General features: G+C 34.3%; 2 protein-coding genes across 2 annotated transcripts in view; one reads left to right on the forward strand and one right to left on the reverse strand.

Moving 5' to 3' along the window:
• Positions 1–24,646, reverse strand: part of LOC134261693 (uncharacterized) — a 99,629-nt gene that overhangs the window by 53,966 nt on the left and 21,017 nt on the right. Inside the window, exon 3 of the mRNA XM_062744104.1 lies at positions 16,719–16,943. Within this exon, the coding sequence (XP_062600088.1) occupies positions 16,719–16,932 (214 nt within the window). The 5' untranslated portion in view covers positions 16,933–16,943. The remainder of the gene's footprint in view (positions 1–16,718; positions 16,944–24,646) is intronic.
• Positions 330–2,173, forward strand: LOC134261694 (uncharacterized). The gene is made up of 2 exons (XM_062744105.1): positions 330–692; positions 1,083–2,173. Exons 1-2 carry the CDS (start codon positions 342–344, stop codon positions 2,028–2,030), a joined length of 1,299 nt encoding a protein of 432 aa, XP_062600089.1. The 5' UTR covers positions 330–341; the 3' UTR covers positions 2,031–2,173.

A 24,646-nucleotide genomic window follows, 5' to 3' on the forward strand; every position in this document is an offset into this window, starting at 1 on the left:
GTGTGTCAGATTTTCATACATACTTAAGAAACATTTGTTAAATTAAAATGATATAACATATTTTAAGAAAAAAGAAGTATATCAAAAATATATTATTTACAGAACGTCTGAATTTTAATTTACTTGTAAGTGTATGTCAAATTAGTCAATTATACACATGGCCTTTGGCTTTTCTACCTACTACTTACAACGCGTGTGTTGACAGTACACAAGACTGTCTTTGTTAATTACTAAGGACCACAAGTGAGCAGAGCTCCTACTAACATGCTTAAAAATCTGTTAAGAATTTATTACACCTCATTGTACGGAAAGACTACGACTGAGAAAGTTCTACATTTTGTATGACCATGGCCAGACGTTTACAGCGTGATGATACACACTTTATCGTGCGGTATTTATGTGATGACAATCTTCAAGTGAGAACTCATATGTTTTTTAAGTGTGACAGTGCCTCTGTGACTCTCGGAGAGGAATATGATGTACAATGGGGGCGACCAAAGGAAGTTGACAGAGCAGTCGTTATTCATTCAGGAACAGAGCTGGGGATGCGTTCCAAGTTGAAGGATTTGCTGTCGCAGCCGACATCCCCAGTCGTCTCTTCCCCTCGTTCAGCGCATTCTCCCAGATCACCAACTCCACCCAGGCCAGAAGAGCCACCGCAGCCGAAACGCCGCAAAACAGAAAAATCTCTGGTAAATAGATTTAGTTTATTTCCTGCAGTGTGACTTTCGATGTAAAATTAAATAAACATAAATCTTTACAAAGCAGTATTAAATACATATTATGTTTCCTACTAAACAGGTCCAGTACAATCAGTACTTTTAGCTACGTAGGTAGAATTACCTACGTAGCTTTATTTACCTACCTCAGGTAGCTTTATTTAGCTATTTCAATGTAACTTTTCTTTTTATGGAAAAGAGACAAAAAATCATAAATATAATTTATATGTATATTGTAAGTTGATATCATTTTCAAAGTAAAAAAAATTAAGTCGTTTGTGTTCAATATAATGTGTATTTTGTCACTATAATTTTATTTAGTTTTATTTCTGTTTTAGAAAATTAAAAAAACTTTTTTTTTAGACTAAATCCGGAAGACCGAGGACAACGGTGATAGCCTTAGGATCCCCTCCTCCGGATGGTCCCACAGTTACAACTCTGGAACCAGCAGAAAACTTGCAGGAAACAGCGCCACTTCTGTCATCCACGTTCCTAACTCCAACACGACCTCCCGCGATTCTAACAGAACAAACTGAGGAACCAGCACCATCTGTCACACCCACGCTCTTGACCCCAACCAGACATCCTCCAACTTCCGCAGATTCGTCACTTCAGACGAGTACCCCGCTTATCAGGTTCCGGACTTACCGTCCATCCACAAGCGAGGAAGACACGGCCAGTATGCAGGCCATCATGCGGGAATTGCGGGACATCCGGAAATCAGATGATGTTTTCAACAAAAAGGTTTCTGCAACAAACACAAGGGTGTCCGGGCTAGAGGCTCAGATGAATACAATTTTGACCAACATTAATATTCTCATCGACCTTGTACGGAATGGTGGCCTTCAACAACCGACCACTCAGGCTGTCAATATCAGTGAGTTAAACAGTACGGACTCCGACAGTGCATCAACAGGTATTCCCGAGGAATTTCAAATTCCAGATGCAGAACTCAGGGAAATTCTCAGAGATTCTAGGAACTCAGGTAATTTTGCAGTCAATTTGTGCAGGAAATTGTTTCCTGAACTCTATGGCGAGGGGAACCTCAGATTTGACTACAACTGGTTTGGAGGCGGAAAGCTGGGGAAGAAGGAATTAGACCCACGGAGGAAGTCGGTGATTAAGCGTTACGTGTGTTTTTTTTACCCCGACCTTCAATTAGAGGAAAATTGGAGGGAGAGGATAGTGACAAAGATAAATGAATCGCTCCGCAGAAACGACAAAAGACTGAAGAAAAGCAGCACTGCCACACTGGTAATCCCGACTGTAAATGTCGACATGTGCAACGATGTGTTCACCTTTCACGAGTGATTATGTGATTTTTAACAGTGACAACGATTACTTTCCGTGTTTTAACAGTGACAACCATTAACATTTTTATTGTGATACTGAAGACTTTTATAAAGTAAAATCTTTGGATAGATAATAACTTTTTTAAATTGTACCAATTGTTTTTATTTTATTTGTCTGTTTTAATATCTGTTTTGCTGATTTTAAAAATAAAAATTGCAATGATAAGTTTTCCAGTGGATGTGATTAAAAAACCCAAGAAATATATATATATATATATATATATATATATATATATATATATATATATATATATATATATATATATATATATATATATATATATATATATATAACCATAAGTAATAATAGAGAGAGAGAAATTAACCACCCCCCCCCCCCCCAAAAAAAAGAGTGTACTCCAGATACATTGAACATTGATATTATAATTCACAAGAAAAATTAGATGTAAAGAAATTTTATGTAAAAAATAAATTCTTCACAATTTTAGATCGAAAAATGTTAAGATAATAAGAAAAAGGTCAAGTTGTCTGTTTGAAATTCTTTCTGTAAAAGTTGGCTTCGTGACAGTTTTTGGCAAGTATTTTACCTCATTGCGTTAGTATGACTGTATGTGAAAATCACGTGCAAGGTACACAGAACATGGACCCGTACTTACAGGACTGAATGCCTGCGGGGCTTGAAATTTACCTGTAGGTATTATGCTAATTCATATACACAGGAAACGGCCAGTACTAGTATACACATTTATTTATACTGTATGAAATTTTTCGTGTATAATTTCTTTTTGTAATGAGAATACTTCTTTCCAATGTTTGATTATGAATTAAAAATCAAATTTCGTTCTTATTTACATGTACTTAAATCTTTACTCTAAATCGGTGAACTATAATTAGAAATCTGGAATATTACATTTTTGTCACTCGCCGAAAATGCGAATTGACTTGACAAGTACAGGTAGGACCGCGATGAACTCACCGCGGGGGTGTATCGCGGGAAGGATTAAAACACCGCGTGGGGAACGCGGTTTGATGCATAATCCGCGTTGACTGTACTGTAGGTCTGTAGATGTGCCTTTCGCATTTTGCTTTTTCCGGAAACGCCGCACGTCGGCGCTCGCTATGGTCCGAAAATAGTCCTGTCATGAATTTCAAAATTTCTAACACCTTTTCTTCCATATCTTTTTACCTAGAAATATTAGTTAAAACATATAGAACAAAAGAAGTGTGGAATTCCAAGATCTTTCAAATGATATCTCGAAAAAGGGGCTGGCCCTTAAAATTAAAGGCTTAAAGGGGCCGAAAGTTTTTTCTTTATATCTCAAAACGTATTGAGAATTTGTAATACGTCAAAGAAGCAAAGTTGTTTAAAATGTCAAGTTTAATCTATTAAAGTCGTCAAAATACGTCCAACGTCTCTTCCGGCCTAACCGGAAGTAGTCGGAAAACGCGTATTTTTGCCCTTCTTGACAAGTTTTTGGACAACATATCTCTCTAGGAGCATAAAAATTAATTCTCCGTCCATCGTCGTCTCTTCCGGTAAAACCGGAAGTAGCAAAAACAGCTTATTTTTGCATAATTTTCATAGCTTTAGAGGATTTAAACCATTTTTGACCGTAATTTCTCATTTTTGTTAAAAAAGAAAGCTACTTCCGGTCAAACAGGACGGAAGACCTACTCGTTGCTTTGCAACGAGCTTTGCTCTAGTTATTTTTATTATTTTTCTTCCTGGGAAAAATCTTGTCCGCGAATGATCTTGTAAAGTACACATCCGACTTAGGTGAAATCTTTTTAGGGTAAGTAGGCATGTTATGTAGATTTGCGGAATCAAAGTCATTTTGCGCGCACGTGCTTGCAAGAGTGCGCACGTGGAAAACTTAAAATGACCAATATATAATGGATATAACCGTAACTTTTCTATTTTTTGACGGAATATTTTGAAACTCGTAAATTAAGGATATATTAGAAGTATGCACAAGATGACATGGTCAGAATAGGAAGATCTCACGCGCATGCACGTGCGCTTCGCTCTGATTGGCTGAAATTAAAGTCTCAATATCTTTCCTGTTTTTTGATAAAATCATTTGGAATTTTGAACATAGTCATACATTAGAGAGATGTACAGCCTATTGTATAAGAATTGTCATGAAAACATGTGCATGCACGTGTTCTTGCAAGAGCTCGCACGTGCAACACGAGAAATGTCCAATATAATTGATACAGAAGTAACTATTTTAATTATTGATGAAATGCTTTGAAACTCATATTATAAGTATGTATTAGAAGCATAGACAAGATTAAAAGGTCAAAAAAGCAAGATCTCACGCGCATGCACGTGCACTTCGCTTTGATTGGCTGAAACTAAAGTCTCAATATCTTTCTTGTTTTTTGACGAAATCCTTTGAAATTTTAAACATAGGCATGAATAAGAATATTCTACAAAAAGATATATAGCAATTATCATGAAAACGCGTGCATGCACGTGCGCTGCAATCTGATTGGCTAATGCTTTAAATAGCTATATCTCACTTGGTTTTCAACCAAACAGGATGAGATTTGGAACATAGATAGATATAATGGACTTCTACAAGATGGTATTGTCACAATGCACATGCATACACGTGCATGTACGTGCACTGCAATCCAATTAGCTGAAACTTTAAACAGCTATAACTCCCTTGGTTTTCAACCAAACGGGTAGGGATTTAGAACATAGATAGATGTAATGGACTTCTACAAGAAGGCATGGTCATCATGCTCATGTATGCACGTGCTTGCACGTGAAATGAGTAAAATCAAAAATACAGTTAAATGAGCGTATTTTTTAAAAATACTTTTAGATTAATTAGTTTAATATTTAGTATATTAAAATATATAGATTGTTTAGACAAGATGATATGGTTAATTCGCACATGCATTCACATTCGCACACGTGCAATGCTAGAATTTGAATGAACTTGGTACTTTCTGGGCAAATGTTGTTAAAGTCTCCAATGCATAGAGTTTGTCTTATTTAATGAAGTTTACAGGGAATGTGGCAGCAAAAGGAAGTTGGGGAACATCTGTAACGGTCCCCGTTACAATTAGCACTAGTTAAGGTCTTCCGTCTTCAGCGGAAGACCTTCTTGTTATTCTTAGGTTTCTTTTCCACTATTTTTATTATTATTATGGTCTTCCGACTTCCTTCGGAAGACCTTATTGTTTTCCTTCTGTTTTCTATTATTATTAAGGTCTTCCGACTTCCTTCGGAAGACCTTATTGTTTTCCTTCTGTTTTTTATTATTATTATTAAGGTCTTCCGACTTCCTTCGGAAGACCTTATTGTTTTCCTTCTGTTTTTTATTATTATTAAGGTCTTCCGACTTCCTTCGGAAGACCTTATTGTTTTCCTTCTGTTTATTATTATTATTATTATTATTATTATTATTATTATTATTATTATTATTATTATAATTATTCTTTTTTCATAGTACAGCCGATATCTCAGCTATGCGTGGACAGATTTCAAAGATTTTCTCAGAGAAGATGCATCATGAAAATATCTCCAGACGTGTTTTTCATTTTTTCAAAATTCACTTCCGTTCGTGATTTTTGGGGATTTTTGTATTTTTTAAAAGGCATTTTGCCCAGCAGTTTTCTCGAGAACGGCTAAAGATATGAAAGTGAAACTCACTGAGGTGATAGAACATCGAACTACGTTATGGGCTTCGACCTTCATTTTTCGTCGTCGGCACTTCCGGTCGTAAACGGAAGTGAATTCAAAAAGTCACATTTCTCAACTTTTTTGTTTTTCAATATTTTTCTTTAGTATTTACAGGGTTTATAGTGTGTCCTATGAGAATTTTAAATATGTGCTTAGTATCTTGATGCGTGCATTTATTGAAAAGATATGACCAAACCAAACTTTGTCCCACTGTCGGGGGTTCGAATCCCGCTGTGGGCGTTGAAATTTTTTTTCTTTGGTTCTGTCTTTTTTCAGTTGCAAATAACTTTTCAATCGTTTTTATCATGTATGGAAGACTTTGCCGATTTTTAAAAGCTATTTGTGAGATATTTTGAGGAATACATGTAATAATCATGAGATATGTTAAGAGTCTGCTGTAAATGAACTTTAACGAAAAAGATACATTCTGAAATGACGCAGCTAAGAATTCTAACGAAAATCTGTCGGAAGACCTGCTTGTTGCACCAGCAACAAGAACGCATCTAGTTATTAAGGTCTTCCGTCTTCAGCGGAAGACCTTATTTTTTTCTTAGGTTTCTTTTCCACTATTTTTATTATTATTGTTTTTTTTTCTTACCGATTTTGTACGCGCGATTTCTCGAGAACGGCTCGATTGATTTTCATGAAACTTTCAGGTCTGATAGAACATCAAAAAATCTAGACATATATTTTTTTCATTTTGATGACGTCACTTCCGGTTCGGAGTTTTCTGCGATTTAGTGATTTTTAGAGGGTCTCTTTGTCCGGCAGTTTTCTCAAAAAGCACTTAACACAGAAGCTTGAAATTTTCAGTGATGCTAGAGCAACTTTTGGAGAAGTGCACTAAGTATATCTCAACTACCGGAAGTACGAAGCGCCGACGCTCGCTATGGCCCGAAAATAGTCCTGTCAAGAATTTCAAATTTTTAAGCAATTTTTCAACGATAACGTTTTACCTAGAAATATTTTGTTAAAGCATGTAGAACAAAAAAGGTGTAGAATTTCAAGATCTTTCAAATGACATCTCGGAAAAGGGGCTGGCCCCTTAAATCATGGGTCTGGAGGGGCCGAAAGTTTTTCCTTTATATCTCAAAAACTATTGAGAATTTGTGATACGTCAAAGAAGCAAAGTTGTTCAAAATGTCAAGCTTTATCTATTGAAGTCGTCAAAATACGTCCGGCGTCGTCACTTCCGGTCCAACCGGAAGTAGTCGGAAAACGCGTATTTTTGCTGTTCTTGACAAGTTTTCTGGTAACATATGTCTCTGGGAGCATTATAATTAATGTTCCGTCCGTCGTCGTCACTTCCGGTTAAACCGGAAGTAACAAAAAATGGCTTATTTTTGCAATAATTAACATGGAATTAGAAAAATCAAACCATTTATGGACGTTATTTCTCATTTCTGTTAAAAATGAAAGCCACTTCCGGTCAAACATGACGGAAGACCTACTCGTTGCTTTGCAACGAGCTTTGCTCTAGTTATTATTATTATTCTTTTTTCATAGTACAGCCGATATCTCAGCTATGCGTGGACAGATTTCAAAGATTTTCTCAGGGAAGATGCATCATGAAAATATCTCCAGACGTGTTTTTCATTTTTTCAAAATTCACTTCCGTTCGTGATTTTTGGGGATTTTTGTATTTTTTAAAAGGCATTTTGTCCAGCAGTTTTCTCGAGAACGGCTAAAGATATGAAAGTGAAACTAACTGAGGTGATAGAACATCGAACTCCATTATGGGCAACGACCTTTATTTTTCGTCGTCGGCACTTCCGGTCGTAAACGGAAGTGAATTCAAAAAGTCACATTTCTCAACTTTTTTGTTTTTCAATGTTTTTTTTTAGTATTTACAGGGTTTATAGTGTGTCGTATGAGAATTGTAAATATGTGTTTAGTATCTTGATGCGTGCATTTATTGAAAAGATATTACCAAACCAAACTTTGTCCCACGGTCGGGGGTTCGAATCCCGCTGTGGGCGTTGAAATTTTTTTTCTTTGTTTCTGTCTTTTTGCAGTTGCAAATTACTTTTCTATCTTTTTTTATCATGTATGGAAGATTTTGCTAATTTTAAAAAGATATTTTTGAGATATTTTGAGGAATACATGTAATAATCATGAGCTATGTTAAGAGTCTGCTGTAAATGAACTTTAACGAAAAAGATACATTCTGAAATGTTATGGGATGACGCAACTAAGAATTCTAACGAAAATCGGTCGGAAGACCTGCTTGTTGCACCAGCAACAAGAACGCATCTAGTTATTATTATTATTCTTTCTTCATAGTACAGCCGATATCTCAGCTGTGCGTCGACGGATTTCGAAGATTTTCTCAGGGATAATGCATCATGTGAATATCTCCAGACGTGTTTTTCATTTTTTTAAAATTCACTTTCTTTCGCGATTTTTGGGGATTTTTGTACTTTTTAAAAGGCATTTTGTCCAGCAGTTTTCTCGAGAACGGCTAAAGATATGAAAATGAAACTCACTGAGGTGATAGAACATCGAACTCCGTTTTGGGCAACGACCTCTATTTTTCGTCATCGGCACTTCCGGTCGCAAACGGAAGTGAATTCAAAACGTCCCAATTTTCAACTTTTTTGTTTTTCAATATTTTTCTTTAGGATTTATATGGTTTATAGTGTGTCTTACGAGAATTCCAAACATGTGTTCAGTATCTTGATGCGTGCACATATTAAAAAGATTTGACCGAACCAAACTTTGTCTCACTGACGGGGGTTCGAATCCCGCTGGAGGCGTTTCAAAATTTTTTTCTTTGTTTATGTCTTTTTTCAGTTGCAAATGACTTTTATTTCTTTTATAACACGTATGGAATATTTTTCCGATTTTTAAAAGCTATTTTTTGAGATATTTTGAGGAATACCTGTAATTATCATGATGTATGTTGAGAGACTGCTGTGAATAAACGTAACCTTAAAAAATACGTTCTGAAATCTATTTCTTGGGATTACGCAGCATAGAACTTTTACGAAAAGTCGGTCGGAAGACCGCTTGTAGCTCTAGCAACAAGAACGCATCTAGTTATTATTGTTTTTTTTCTTACCGATTTTGTGTACACGATTTCTCGGAAACGGCTCGCTCGATTTTCATGAAACTTTCAGGACTGATAGAACATCGAACAAAGCTGATATATAATTTTTTTTTTGATGACGTCACTTCCGGTTTTGAGATTTTCGCGATTTAGTGATATTCAAGGGGTCAGTTTGTCTGCGAGTTATCTCAAAAACGGCTTTCGCAGGGGTAATAAGGAAGCATACAAAATATCCTACCTTGACTAGATCAGTGCTATATTATGACGTCACAATAGGCGAGATGACGTCAATTTTATAACACAAGTTTTCATAATATTGATATCTACATATGTAATTTAACTCTAGAAAATGAATAGATACATGTAAATATTAAAGAAAATAAAATGTTTTTATTTTGTTATGCTGTATCTGTCATTTTGATTAAAATCTTTCACCGATGACGTCATATGTGTACTTCAAGTAACTTGGGAATTGATCATGTCGTGTAAAGAGAATTTGGATAAGACGGCATGTACAAAGATACGTAAAATGGAGTTAAAAAGGAAATATCGTGAATATTATGTGAAATGCATATGGGATCCAGTTAATTAAACAGGTATGCTAATTTATTTTCATAAATTATATTCTCTTTCGAAGACAGTCAGCTCAGCCCGGTCGGCCTTTCCTCTGTCATTCATGACAAAAATAATGCAACAGAACAACAATAAACTGAATATTTCAAAACATAAGATTTGTACAGATGGAAAGTTTGCCTTCTGACAAACTTAGAAAGTGCTGCTAGAATCCCGAGTTAAGCGTGGTTTTACGAAAAATCTCGGTTCATATGTATAAAATTCAAAACATGGGGTAAGGTTTCGTACCAACATGTGGAATAATTATTTTACTGAAAGGACAGTGGGATTCTAGCAGCACTTTTTAGGTAAAATAGATGTTTTTCAACTATATTATTTACTCAAAGAAGTTATTAAACTCCGGGGTATTGTTGTTCTGTTAGCTTTTTTATTAAGGAAAATTTCGCTATTAATAGAAGTCACGTGATGCCGTGGCCGTGGTGCACACCTTTGCATTAGACTCTCTTTTATCTGTATGCAGTAGTCAATAACAGTTAACCTTTATCAGTGGTTTTGGTAATTTATCAAACTTAATTTTCTTTAAAAAGTCAAAATTTCCAAAGAAATTGACTTATATGCTTCCTTAACATACCCGCGTTGGATAGAAACTTGGGTTTTTCAGCAAAGATAGAGCGATATATGTAGATGTGACACACGTATTTCATTTTCACCGGAAGTGCTGCACGCCGACGCTCGCTATGGTCCGAAAAAGGGCAAATCGAGAATTTTACAATTTTTAACACTTTTTCTTCGATATCTTTTCATCTACAAATATTTTGTTAAGACATATAGAACAAAAGTTTTAGAGAATGTGACAATCTTTCAAAGGATATCAACGATAAGGGGCTGGCCCCTACAATAAAGGGCTGAGAGGGGCCGAAAGTTTTTCCTTAATATCTCAAAAAGTATTGAGAATTTGTAATACGTCAAAGAAGCAAAGTTGTTCAAAATGTCAAGCTTTATCTACTGGAGTCGTCAAAATACGTACAACGTCGTCACTTCCGGCCAAACCGGAAGTAGTCGGAAAACGTGTAATTTTGGCCGTTTTTGACAAGTTTTTGGATAACATATGTCTTTGGGAGCATAAAAAGTAATTTTTCGTCCATCGGCGTCACTTCCGGTCAAACCGGAAGTAGCCAAAAATAGCTTATTTTGAAGGTTTTTGATGCAAAATTGAATTATAAAGTCACTGGAGATGACTTAGCTCATTGCTTTCTTTTTTTATGTCATTTCCGGCACTTCCGGTCAAAACTGGACGGAAGACCTTCTCGTTGCTTTGCAACGAGCTTTGCTCTAGTTTTTCTTCTTCTTCTTCCTGGGTACTTTTTTGTCCGGGAATGATCTTGTAAACAGTTCGTCCGATGTAGGTAAAACCTTTTAAGGGTCAGTAGACATGTTATGTAGATTTGCGGAATCAAGGTCATTTTGCGCGCACGTGCTTGCAAGAGCGCGCACATTCAACACGTGAAATGACCAATATATAAGATTAGCCGCAACTTTTCTATTTTTTCGATGAAATGCTTTGAAACTCATAATGTGAGGATATATAAGTAGCATAGACATGATGACATGGTCAAAATAAGCTTCGCTCTGATTGGCTGAAATTAAAGTCTCAATATCTTTCTTGTTTTTTGACAAAATCCTTTGAAATTTTGAAAATAGTCATACATTATGAAGATCTACAGCACGATATATAACAAAATCATAAAAGCATGCGCATGCACATGTGCTGCAATCTGATTGGCTGAAACTTTAAATGCCTATAACTTTCTTGGTTCTCAACAGAATGGCATGAAATTTAGAATATGGATAGGTATGATGGATTGCTACATTATGCTTATATCAGAAATGCATACAAGGACACGCATGCATGCAGGTGCACGCACACAATACGCAAAATAACCAATATATTTGAAAAACGGTAACATTAATATTTTTATGGATTTTCTTATTGATTCTCACGACATAAAGACATGTTAATGGTTTAGACAACATGCCATGATCATCTCGCATGTGCATGCACGTGCGTGCGCGTGCAATGAGTTAAATGACATAAAGTCGGTAACATTGTAGCTTTAATAACTTTATTATGAAATCCTTTGATATTGAGCATATTTTAAAAATGTCTTACAGGAAAATGGCACAAAAAAGGAATTGGGGAGCGTTTGGGGAACATTTGGAACGATCCCCGTTGCAATTAAAACTAGTTGTATATGAAAAATGTACTAAAATAATTCATAGATATTTGAATAGTAACAATGTCATCAATATTTTGATGGAACCAGGAACTATCAGTGTTTTTAGAATCTGATATTTGTGTTCAAGATGTTTTTAGGTTTGTATTAGAACAACTATGGATACTTCTGCTCAATGGTTACAGAATAGAATCCTTCATAGAATCCTTTCAGTGAAATATAATTTGAAGAAAATAAGTATTTTATCTGATGATCATTGTACCTTTTGTAAACAGGATATAGAAACAATACAACATACATTTTTAACTTGTAGAAACATTTCTTTACTATGGAGTAATCTTAGCATGCACATATTTACAAAAACTTCTAAAAGAGTTGGATTTAACACATGCAATATTATTTTAGGTGAAATGCCATTTTCTTATTATAATAGAGTGATAAATTTCATTATTTTATATACAAAGCAATATATATTTTCTTGTTTAAAGCAGAACAAAATGCCTATGATTACTGGGCTGCTACATCATTTAACTCTTAAGTACAAAATAGAATGTACAATGAACAATTTTGAATATCTATGGTCACCATGGATTACTATTTTTGAGTTTTAACATTTACTTAAACACCAACTTTACATATTTCTTGAATGAAATACTGTTTAATATTTAATATTTCATTTTTGTTTAAAAACAGAGGGCAAGTGTGATTGTGTGTGTGAATGTGACTAAAAATCTTATTATGTAACTTGACATGTCACTTTTTGAAATAATAATAATGATTAAAAAAAAATTTAAATTTCTTCAAGAAAAAAAGTAAATGTCAAAGAAATATTAATTCTGTCTCGTCGTTCAATACAAGATATTTTTTCTCTGAAACTCAAATGTATTATACAATGTGTTGGATTGATAGAATAATAATGATAACCTCCACTTAACTATTGAAGAGCAAATAAAGATAAATAAAATAAGTACTAAAATTATTTAAAATATGCTGACAAAACACATAAAAAAATGAGATATTTGGTATATTCCGGTTCTTTTTCATTTACTTCCGGTGTTACATGAAGTGCTGAAAACGACTTTAAATTCAGAATGATTGATTGATTGATTGTATATTGTTTAACGTCCCTCTTGAGAATTTTTCACTGATATGGAGACGTCACCGTATGCCGGTGAAGGGCTTCAAATTTAGTCCTATACTCGGCACTCAGGGCCATTGAGCAGTGAGGGTTCTTTATCGTGCCAGCGCCTACCGTGATACGGGACCTACGTTTTTAATGTCATATCCGAAAGACCCGTGACTTTCACTTCTAGTGCCGAGCGCTTGGCGAAGAAATTCAGAATGAGTGTTTTCATGAATTTTCTAAAAATTTAAACGAAAAATACAAATTTTTTAACACCTTCCATAATAAGACCCAACTTCCGGTTTTTAAGACCCTACTTCGGGTGGAATTAATATGACTTGAAACAATCTATATGCTTATATACCTTTTATACTAAAAATGTTTAGAATTGAAAAAAAATTCACAAATGCTTATTTTTATACTACTTCCGGTGGACAACGGAAGTAATGCCTTAAAAATCAAAGCACCGGATACACATGTAAAGATCAAGATCTTTTATCACAGGAAGTTTCATGACTGAATCTTTAATCGTTTTTGAGAAAAGGCACGTATAAAATTTCATTTGAAAACAGAAAAACTGAAATAAATCGCGACTGGAAGTGACGTCATCAAATTAAAAAAAAACCGCCTTAAGTTCATATTATAAATGCAATCATTGCTGAAAGTTTCATGTACATCCAACAACGCATTTACGAGAAATCGCGTGTGCAAAATCGGTAAAAATAATAATTATAAGAAAAGTTGAAAAGAAACAACAGAATAATAAGAAATTCTTCCGTTGAAGCGGAAGACCGTAATAAAACTATTATTTTTAAAGCTGAAAAAGAATAGGATAAGATTATTCTTGTTTATATTAAACACTTAAGTAATATCCTTGATTTAGTTTTCAGATTGACTTATTGTTTATTTATTCAAATTACTAAATTAAATAACCTTCGTAAAAAATCTTTTTTCCTGATTTAGAGATTTCACAGAAATAAAAAAAAAATAGACAAAGCTTTGTCTATTTTGATAAGAGTATTGGATCATTAATTTTAATCATTTGAATATTTTTTTCTAAATCCAACTTCACGCAACAACTTAAAATTTAGTAAATTATTTTGAATTTTATGAATCCGATGCTTATTAGTTCTTTCACTCGGAAATGTGAACCACAGGAGTTTATTAAAGTATATTTTTCTGTCATTGAAATTTTTTTTGTGTGTCTGTGTTTTTTTTTTTGCAACAAATTATTTGCAGCTCATATTGCTTTAAGATTTAAGTAAATGGTTTAAAGAAAGATGAACATCTAACAATGATCACTTGTTCCATAGACATAGACACGACTTTTATCACGACAAGAAAATAAAACACATTTAAAAATTAACATTAAAAGATATATCAAAAACACTTCCTGATTAATAATTGATTTCTTAATAATGATAAGCTAGTGATTTTCAATCATCGAATTGAGAATAAAGGATCATCAAAAGACAACAAAAAGGTCACAGAGAAGGCGACGGACAAAGAACTGACATACGGCGGAAAGGTCACAAAACGGCCAAGAAAGTGGACAAAAAGGGCTGCTGAATGATAACTTGAAGGTATCTGAATTGTGGATGAAAGATTTTCTTAAATGCACATGTCATTATGGGACCCAATGTCTATTTAAATATCACTGAAATCCGGCAGTTTTAAGATTTAACTGAAAGGTTTTGTTTCTTTCTGTGCCAGCCGAGGATAAGGAATTTCAACACACAAAGCAAATAAAATCCAATATAAAACAACACAAAACTCAAAAGACTTTAAAAATTACAGTTCAACGGATTATTTCCGAAGGGAAAATGTGCACAATTTATGCGATACATTTAATGATGATGTAAGAAGACCACATTGAATCATATGATGGTGGCGGGCAGACAATCACCTTTCAGGGTGTCCTTGAACTTGGAAGTTTACTAGTCCCTGAAGTTGGAAAGTGGACCCAGTAAGACTGTAATTAGTGATAAAGCATAAAGACTTTGTTAAAATTCGATCCACAGTTTGACCCGAACCAATCATTTCCAAAACTACGTACTTACATGTATAGTGGAGAACTTCTTCCCATATCGGGGGCAGTGCGATTGACCATGATCAACAAAAATAAGCAGTATGACGTGAAAGCGGAGGTCGGCATAGGTAAAACGTCGTGATATCTTTGTCGTGATTGGTTGGCTGTCTTTAAGCTGTGCCAAAAGGAAGTATTCCAAGTAAAAACTGAAGTGTATACTGATGTGGATCATGCTCTGAAGAAGTTTTAAGTTCTCTTCAAGAGAGGATAATATGGAACCGTGAAAGAAAAATACATGTAGTAAACACTTTTGAAAAACCTAGATACAGTACTTCAAAATCCGTTTTCCACCATTACATTGAAGGAGAAAATCGAACAAGAGATAGATTGATCAGTTGTGGAATAAGTCTTTGGGGTTTTCAGAGAGGATGATTCCTATGTCACCAAATGTTTAAAGTGACAAGATTATGCGTATTAGATGGGACTGTAAAGTGGGTATGAAGAGAGTGTCTAAGCTTGGCAATTACCCTATCCCCAAAGCAGAGGATCTATTCGCTATATCAGGAGGTGGTAAACAGTAGTCAACGTTCCACCTGAGCCGGGCCTGTTAGCAACTAGATTTGAATGAACAGTCAAAGAAATATACCACAATTTACCATCATCTTAATTCCAGAAATATCGCTATTTTTGCCAAGCCCTATTCAGAAGACAAAATCAGTATCAAAGTTGCTTTTGGGACAGAGTTACTGCTCGCAGACATGTTGTTCAAACAGCGACATTTCATCCACATATGATTCAATCCTGATGAAAATGAAAGACTTTATGATCCTGTAATCATATAGGAGGTACCGTCACCTACATAAACACTGCCAGAAAAAGAATTCAAGACAAATGCCTCTCGACCTACATCAAGTACTTCACGACCATTTGGTGTTTCATACATAGCCAGCCCTCGCAGATCGTTTCGTTAAAAAACCCTGCCTATCTGAATGACTATGAAACCTCCTAAAAGATTCAATTAGAGATGATGATTTCTAAAGTATTAATAGTTTTGTAAGACATTGCAATCAAGCTAAAGTATGCATTTATAAAACGTCTGAAGATATAATGAAAGCGCTGTTTTAACCTGTGTGGCTTTTTTTTTTACTTTACCTATATAAAAAAAACGGACACTGCGAAATTTTTTGACAAAGCTTAAGGCCCGCCAAATTCACATTTAACATAAAAATCATGTATACAAAGTGGTAGACCATTACTCACAGAGTTTATAACTGCCTTTGTTACAGGTAAATTTTACCTGTCAGGTGAGATAATCACCTTTGAACAAAAAATTCCCAGGGGAAAAATAAAATTTCCGTCGGAAAATTGTAAATCCTGAGAGATATTATCAAAATCCTGCAGGATTTCACAATTTCCTGCATGATATTTTAAATTTCCTGTAGCACTTTAATTTACTATGGGAGAATTTAATTTTCTAAGGGAATTTATTTTCCTAAATGAGGAAAACAAATCCATAAAATAAAATTATATCATTATTATTATTGCCATTGTTACATGTGATAAAATACGATAATGGTTAAAGTAATTAACCAAAGAGTTTAAATTTAAGTGCAAAAAGGTCAACTTTATTGTTCTGTAGGTCAGTAAGATGCACACTGACTCCCTATTTTCTCAGTGATTTTGAGTCACACTATATGAGTACTTATCCAAAATATACTTCCCAAAAAATCCTTGATTTAACAAATGTAACGAGTGACATACTTTAAGTCCATTTTATCTTCAGAAATGAATTTCAGTGGAATGTACATTGTTGTAGAATTTAAAGATTGACTTTGTCGATCCTGCCGTTTTAGTATGCTATGTCATTGTTATGTATTCAGCTTAAGTAAAAGTATGTTTTTTGTTGGCGCCTTATTATTTATTAAATCAACCAGAGTCTAAACGGAACTTAAACAGAGAACATGACGAAGATACATACCAACAGAAACAGGGTAAGTGTTGAATTTTCTAACCAAGCGACTTGTTTCGTGAAAACCCTGGTATACACCACAGTCCTCCTCCGAAAAATTATTGATGCGTATTTTCTTTTTTTCAATTGTATACTTATTCATATCGTTCACATCACAATAGATGTTGTCTTTTTTCCATTTCAGTCTACCCTCATTTACTTCTAGCGATATACTGTTTCTCATTTGTAGTACATCTAAAGAAGAAAAAATATTTTAATCCAGTATATGATATTATTTGCTAGTTTTATCAAACTATACTTTACTAAAACATAATCATGGTTTGCTTCTATGTCGCACTGACGTTTACTATGATAATGGCTATTTATTACTAGTTAGCTAAAAATTAAATATGAACAATTCTATGTTTGTAAAATGAATCTTTATGATATCATTAGTACATAAAATTGTAGAATACATTTTTATGCGCCCAAATCGATCAATGCGGGGCGTATATTGATTTTGTCCTGTCCGTCTGTTTGTCTGATTATCTGTTTGTCTGTCTTTTTTCAACTTTAACCTTCGCCATAACTTTTGAACCGTGAGAGATGGACTTCATATCTTGTAGACCGTTCACGGTAGCTCATTCGGTAGAGCGCTCGCTTCATGATCGGGAGATCGTGAGTTAGAATCTCGGCCGCGACTGACCTAAGTCGATCAAAAATGGGTAGCAACTGTTCCTTCGCCATGCGCCCGGCACTTAGAAGTGAAAGTTGCGAGTCCTTCGGATGAGACCTTAAAAACCGAGGCCCCGTGTCAGCGGTAGGCGTTGGCACGATAAAGATCCCTCACTGCTCAATGGCCCTGAGTGCCGAGTAAAGGTCAAAATTTGAAGCCCTTCACCGGCATACAGTGACGTCTCCATATGAGTAAAAAATTCTCGAGAGGGACGTTAAACAATATACAATCAATCAATCAATCATATCGTGTATGCACTACTCCACTACTTAAGTTCTTTCAAACTACACCAAGGTTATTGACCTTTCTACCTTGACTGTGACCTTTATTCTGAAAATAGCTTGTTTGAACTTTGTTGCCGCCAAGCGCAAAGGAAACATAAAAAATCACTTTTAATGGATTGTTATTCTACATGTATGACAATATTTATTTTTGTTCAATTATAATTCCACATGTTAAATCTGTTTTAGCATTGACTTCATATTTTGGAATGTATTCGGTCCTATAACACACCTGGCCATGCCGACAAATCGCGGTTAGCGCGGTATGATAATTTGTCGGTACGGCCAGGTATATTATAATAGGACCGAAGACATCCCAAAATATGAATTCAATACTGATATTTACATTCTTTAACTTTTCCTATTCATTATTGTTTATTTCAGTAATTTTTAAGGAGAATTTAGCGCCCTTCAAAACTGGTGTGCTTTATGGACGTAAGAGCCGTTCGTGACGTTTGTGACGACGTAAAGTTAAATATGGCAAACGTACATTGCGATAAAAAAAACAAAAACAAATGAATTCTAAATGCACATATGTTGTATTTTTAGGCTTATTCTTTTAAATTAAATGTATCAAACAATGTACATTTTGGTGTTCATAAAGTTTTGAAACTGCATATAGTTCCTACTGTGTATTCTAACGCGAGGTGACAAGGTTTCGCGTGTGTTATAGAGATTTAAACCTCATGGATTTCTAATGGATTTTATAAAGAAAATTACACTGAATTTAAATATATAACTTTAAATGAATATTGCCAAAACAATTAAACTTCGATACAGTGTATGACCTATGGTATGATAAAACTACATGTACTATCGTGTACTATATGAATTTTAGGAAAGTCTCTGGTACATGTATTTCTGAAAGCATTAATTTAACAAATGTTTTTTTTTTTTTTTTTTTTCATTTTTTTTTTATTAAGCTTATTTCTTAACAAAATAAGAACAGAGGGCGATTTATTTCAATTGTGATTTTATTAAACGTTTTCTTTTCAGTGAAAATTGAATTAAATGTTGCATCTCTCGTAGTATATTAGCAATAGAAAAAACAAGTTACATACTTAATTTTCCGGTATAACCACGACAAAGCGGAACTCAAAAATCAATGTACAGATTTTTTTATGCCGTGAAATACTAAGGCTTTATCTTCTGACCGCATGGTAACAAAAAAAAGACGTATTCAAAAGAATGAAAAAAAAAATTGAAAAAGAAAATATACAGATGGAGTAAGGGTCATTATAACTTTTCTAAGCATAATATGGATCATTTTTCTATCAAGTTAATTTTTTTAGTTCTTGAAAGAATGCCACAAATAAAAAAAATATTTCAAATATTTTTAATTGACATCTTAATTCCAGTTCAATTGCAAATTTCTGGGTATATGATTATGATGTTAACTATATAATTTTAGAATTATTATTTAAATTCTTAAATTCAAATAATAATTTTTAGTTAATTATTTTAAAAATATATCATATCTATTTATTTCATGCAAATGCATGTATGCCATACAATTAATGCTTTAAACAGGAGGGTAATTAAAACAATGTTTCTCATCATCATTTTTTTAAGAATAAAGATCAGCTGTTTATATAAAAAAATATTTATGTTAATAGTGTTTGAAGCTTCATTTCATTTACCCAGTCGGTAGAGCGCTCGTTCCGTGATCGGGAGGTCATGAGTTCCTTTCTAGGCTGCGACTGGTCTAGTCGATGAAATGGGTAGCAACTGTTCCTTCGCCAAACACTTTGAAGTGAAAGTTGCAGGTCCTTCGGATGAGACCTTAAAAACCTAGGCCCAGAGTCAGCGGCAAGCGTTGGCACGATAAAGATCTCTCACTGCCCAATGGCCCTGAGTGCCGAGTAAAGGTCAAAATTTCAAGCCCTTCATCGGCATACAGTGAGGTCTCCATATGAGTAAAACATTCTCGAGAAGGACGTTAAACAATATACAATCAATCAATCAAATCATTTCATTTGATTGAATAGAACCCCTGTTCTGTTAATTTTAAAATCAACATGATTTGTCGCCATATAGCAGATAATAACATCGTAGCATAAAACATCGTCTAGAGAGTTTTTCATAAATACTCTGCCTTGTGGCAACGCACTTTGAAAAAAAATTTCAAAGTGCGTTAAAATTGGGACAAAATCAACGGACTTTGAAAAAAATTTTTCAAAGTGCGTTAAATTTGGGACTAACTCAACGCACTTTGAAAAAGTTTTTGAAAGTGCGTTAAAAGTTTACATCAATATATTTTATCATGGAGAAACTTAACGCACTTAGAAGAAATATGTAAAAACAAAAAATTCTGGATTCAGATTTTAGCAATGGAAATATTTTATTTGTAATTTATCTTTCAAAACACTTATGCATTGATTTACTCCCGTCGAGAAGAGGAAGAAACGGATTGAAGATTAATCAGTCCAATTTTTTATCATTCCAATACATAGGCGTCGGTAACAACAACAAAACCGGGGGAGGAAAGTAATAAACCCCAAAAAGGATAAGCCACATTTTCAATGCTTATATGATGTATATCTACACTGAATTGACGACAGATTTTTCCGTTATTTCCTGATCATGACAACGAGCACACGGCGGGTGTGACCGGTCGGCAGGGGATGCTCTCTCCTCAATCCCACCTCTGATGTTTCGGAGGTCCGTGTTTGCTCTGCACTGATTTTGTATGTTGTTTAATGGACTTTGAGATTGAATACTCTTCGTTATCTCCATATCCTCCTTTCTAAAATAAGTGGGGGAGGGGCTTTGCCCCCTCCTTTTGCCTTTAGCCCGGTTTAGATGCCTAGACTATACCCAAAACAGGTACATGTATGTATAATATGTATTTAGATAATAGTATGATGTGTAAAAACTTTCAATACAGATGAAAACTAAGAAAAAATGTAAGTACATTAAAACGTATAAGAGAGAAAGAACTTTCATAGTTTTGAAAAATCAAATTGCCCCTTTCTCTTAAGACAAATTCAATGTTTTAAGTCGTTCACTTTTAGCCCCCCCCCCCCTTCCCTCATTACATCTATCTATTCGGACTTGAATTTTTAAACAGAAACAAAATAATGATATTAAAAAAAAGTATCTCTCTGTTTTTTCTTAAAGACCAATATTCCCTTTTATAACTTTTTATCAAAACTTATTTCTCATATCCAACCATGATCAATTATTTATCATATCGATTTTTTTGTGAGAACATTGATCAAACTTTACATTTTTTTTTCAAAGTGCGTTAATATGATCGATAATAACACACTTTGAATTTTTTTTTGTTTTCAAAGTGTGTTAGCTTGGTCCCAAATTTAACGCACTTTGAAAAAATTTTTCAAAGTGCGTTGTAACGCTGCCTTTTAATTCCTATTCGGTTTATAGCTTCTTCCTCATTCATAAAACATTAGCATATCAGAATGTTTTGCATTTATAGAATAACTGTCTTATATTTCGATTTCACGATGTACATTTTTTTCCCGCCAAAACTCAGTTGAACGAATAGTGTAGACCTATCACATGACTGGTGACCATAGACAGGTTTTGAGTTTCTCTGGGTTGTTGGTCATTTTTGCACCGTGCTGTTGTGACAGCAGGTTGTATCGTTTGTGAGTTAAGTTTATGGACTTTTCGATTTCCAGTCATGGTATGTTTAACTTTTGGTTTGGTTCTTAACTTTTAGTTTCAGCATTGTTTCCGAATGAGATTTAATCATTTATATACTTTCAGTGGTCAAAATACTTGCATGTTTAATTTTTTAGCAGAGCATTTCCCGATATTTTCTGAAGAGGCTAAATGCCATAGTTTTGGTAAGTCATTTGTAAAAGGTATTTTGTAAATGCAAGTGTGAATAATTGTTTTATTTTATCGATAAACTTTCAAAATTATATAGGTTCAGTGGAGATCACTTTATCAATTAAATTTATGAGAGCTAAACTATTACCGTATTTTACGGAAACGTATTAGTGCCACTTGGACACTTGTTTTTATTTTCTACTCTTCAATCTGTAAATTGTACACTATAACCTGTAAAGTTTACATTTTAATCTCTAAAATTCAAATTTTAATCTGTACATTTTACACTTAAATCTGTAAGATTTACAATGTAATCTGTAAAATTTACCCTATAAATTGTGAATTTTACATCTTAGTCTGTAAATTTTACACTTTAATCTGTAAACTTACACTTTAATCTGTGAAACTTACACAATCTGTAAAATATTTACTTAAAGTTAGTCCTAAACTCGGCACTAAATGGGGTCAATCCTAAAAAAAATCTGCTCTTAAAAGATGGTCATACATCCGAGCAATGGATAGTCATAAGAAAAATGATATGTCAACATGTTTATTTTTCCGCTTTTGCCTCTCGGAGTTAATACTCCGAAATGTAAAGTACTGAAATTTACCTTTCCTAGATTTTGTTGTATACAAATAAATTAAAGACTAAATATTCAACTTGAATACACAAAATACAGTCGAAACCTGTTAATAAACCATATATAATCATTTTTTAAAAGAATTATTATAAATATTTGCACTTTGCTGGGCTAACGTATAAAAATTTAGGAGGAGAATATATTATTACAGGTCAATTTCGGTCATTGAAAAAACATTATGACTCAATCTTCAAATACTAGTTTTCTTTTTACTAAATAACATTTAAGGAAAAGGATATGCTAAATAGAAATATATGTTGACACATTACTTTTCATGGTATGAGCTCTACACTAAGGGGACTCTGATTAACTATTTTTAATCCAGTAGTAATATATTGCCAAATACTGTTAAAGTTTGTGTAAAACTCGTTTAGTACGAACACGGATATTGCGAATTTACGGTTATAACGAAGTCATCTGGAATCCCCAGCTATATAACTTGAATGAATTTCTTATACGGATATAACGAATTACGGATATAGCGAAGTAATTTTAGAGGTCCCTGTGACTTCGTTATAACCGAGTTTTGCTGTATACACAAACTTTAACAGTATTTGGCAATACATTACTACTGGATTAAAAATGACCCTTAAAAATCATAATATCGACAATTTCTCCAAACCAGAAGTGACGTCATCAAAACGGAAAAAAGAATCCGGTTCAAGAGATTCTACATTAGTCCTGAAAGTTTCATGGAAATCCATCGAGCCGTTTTTGAGAAATCGCGTGCAAAAAATCAGTAAGAAAAAAACGATAATAACTAGAGCAAAGCTCATTTCAAAGCAACGAGTAGTCTTCCGTACTGCTTTGACCTGAAGTGACGTCTACAAAATTTTGTTGGATGCTTTTAGTGCCATAAGTTAACCTAAAACGTGTCTAAAACCTAAAACATATTGTATTTTCTGACTACTTCCAGTTTGGCCGGACATGTCACGATTTGACGACTTTCGAAAATTCAGGCTTCATTTTCGGCTGACATGAAAGTCACAAGCCCAGAAAAAACTCAAATTAAACCATTTTTAAAATTCTTTTGATTTAAGATAGAATGTTTTATTTTTCCTCAACTTCCGGTTAACACCGGAAGTACTTCAAATGGATGTTTTTTTGTCGACGATTGTTAATGTAAACATGAGTTTGGTTTGCCTACATACAAGACGGTTAAATTTAAAAAAAAAATCGAAATTTTACATCACTTCCTCTGTCTATGGAATGTGACGGATGCAAAATCAAAAGACGTCTTGCATAACTGAAAGAGACGTTTTATCATCCCTCAAAATATTTTTATTCAATCTTGAGTGGTTTACAAGAAGATGCGTGTACAAAATGACGTTTTTTTTTTTTTTAAATCGGAGAAAAAATGCGACCGGAAGTGATTTTTCGAAAAAAAATAATAGAAATGTCTGGAGATATTACGACAATGCATAATTCCTGAAAAAAATCTTAGAAATCGGTTCAGTAGTTTCCGAGAAATCAGGTTTACTATGATTGATTGATTGATTATATACTGTTTAACGCCTCTCTCCAAAATATTTCACTGATATGGAGACGTCACCATTGCCGGTGAAGGGCTGCAAATTTAGGTCTTTGCTCGGCACCAACGGCCTTTAAGCAGGGAGGGATATTTATCGCGCCACACCTGCTGTGACACGGAGCCTCGGTTTATACGGTCTCATCCGAAGAACCGCCCCATTTAGTCGCCCTTTTACGACAAGCAAGGGGGGTACTGAGGACCTATTCTAACTCAGATCCCCACAAGGGGTTTACTATGAAAAGGGATTAATAATAAGAAAGTCTGCTATTGCAAGCAATGTCGTATATGGACAAGACTTTCATTTTTTCATCACATAATCAATACCCATTAGCTTAGCTTGGACAACCATCAACTCGTATCAGTAATTTCAGTACTTTGATTTTAAAATCAAAATTAAAGAATTTTCACTTTTCCCATGTTTCAATGTTAACTATTATCAATTTGCATGCAACACGTTCAACTACAGATACAGTACCCGCATTATTATTCTTTACAGGATACACGATAAGATAGGATACATGCACGATACGATAGGATATACACACGATACGATAGGATACACGTACGATGCGCTTACAAAGTGTTCATTTCTCTATTCAACATATGGCCAAAGAAGATGGGCGCATTTGGCGGGTGATCTGCAGTAAGTAATGGTTATAAGACGAAAACTGTCCATTATGTCAGATATTAGACGACCCGAGGCGCGTTAGCGCCGAGGAGAGTCTAATATCTGACATAATGGACAGTTTGAGGCTTATAACTTACTTAAAACATTTCACCATAGTCGAACACTTCGGCATTGTTAACTTATTGGACAGCTACAGGTAAGGTCTCGTTCTGCTTGAATGACTACCTGGCACTGTTCATCAAGTTAGGCCAAAGAAAACCAGTTTTGGTTTTTCTTCTGATTTTATTAATTGTAGAATTCATCGAGAGGTGTTTTATATCGATAAATATGAACATTAACTTTG

The sequence above is a fragment of the Saccostrea cucullata genome, unplaced genomic scaffold (assembly GCF_032062105.1).
Source record: "Saccostrea cucullata isolate Sc308-1 unplaced genomic scaffold, CSIRO_AGI_Scuc_v1 ctg1775, whole genome shotgun sequence".
NCBI classification, from domain to species: domain Eukaryota; kingdom Metazoa; phylum Mollusca; class Bivalvia; order Ostreida; family Ostreidae; genus Saccostrea; species Saccostrea cuccullata.

Coding starts and splice junctions, on each gene's coding strand:
- LOC134261694 (XM_062744105.1), top strand. CDS start 342: ATGACCATGGCCAGACGTTTACAGCGTGATGATACACACTTTATCGTG. Junction 693..1,082: donor GCAAAACAGAAAAATCTCTG/GTAAATAGATTT, acceptor CTTTTTTTTTAG/ACTAAATCCGGAAGACCGAG.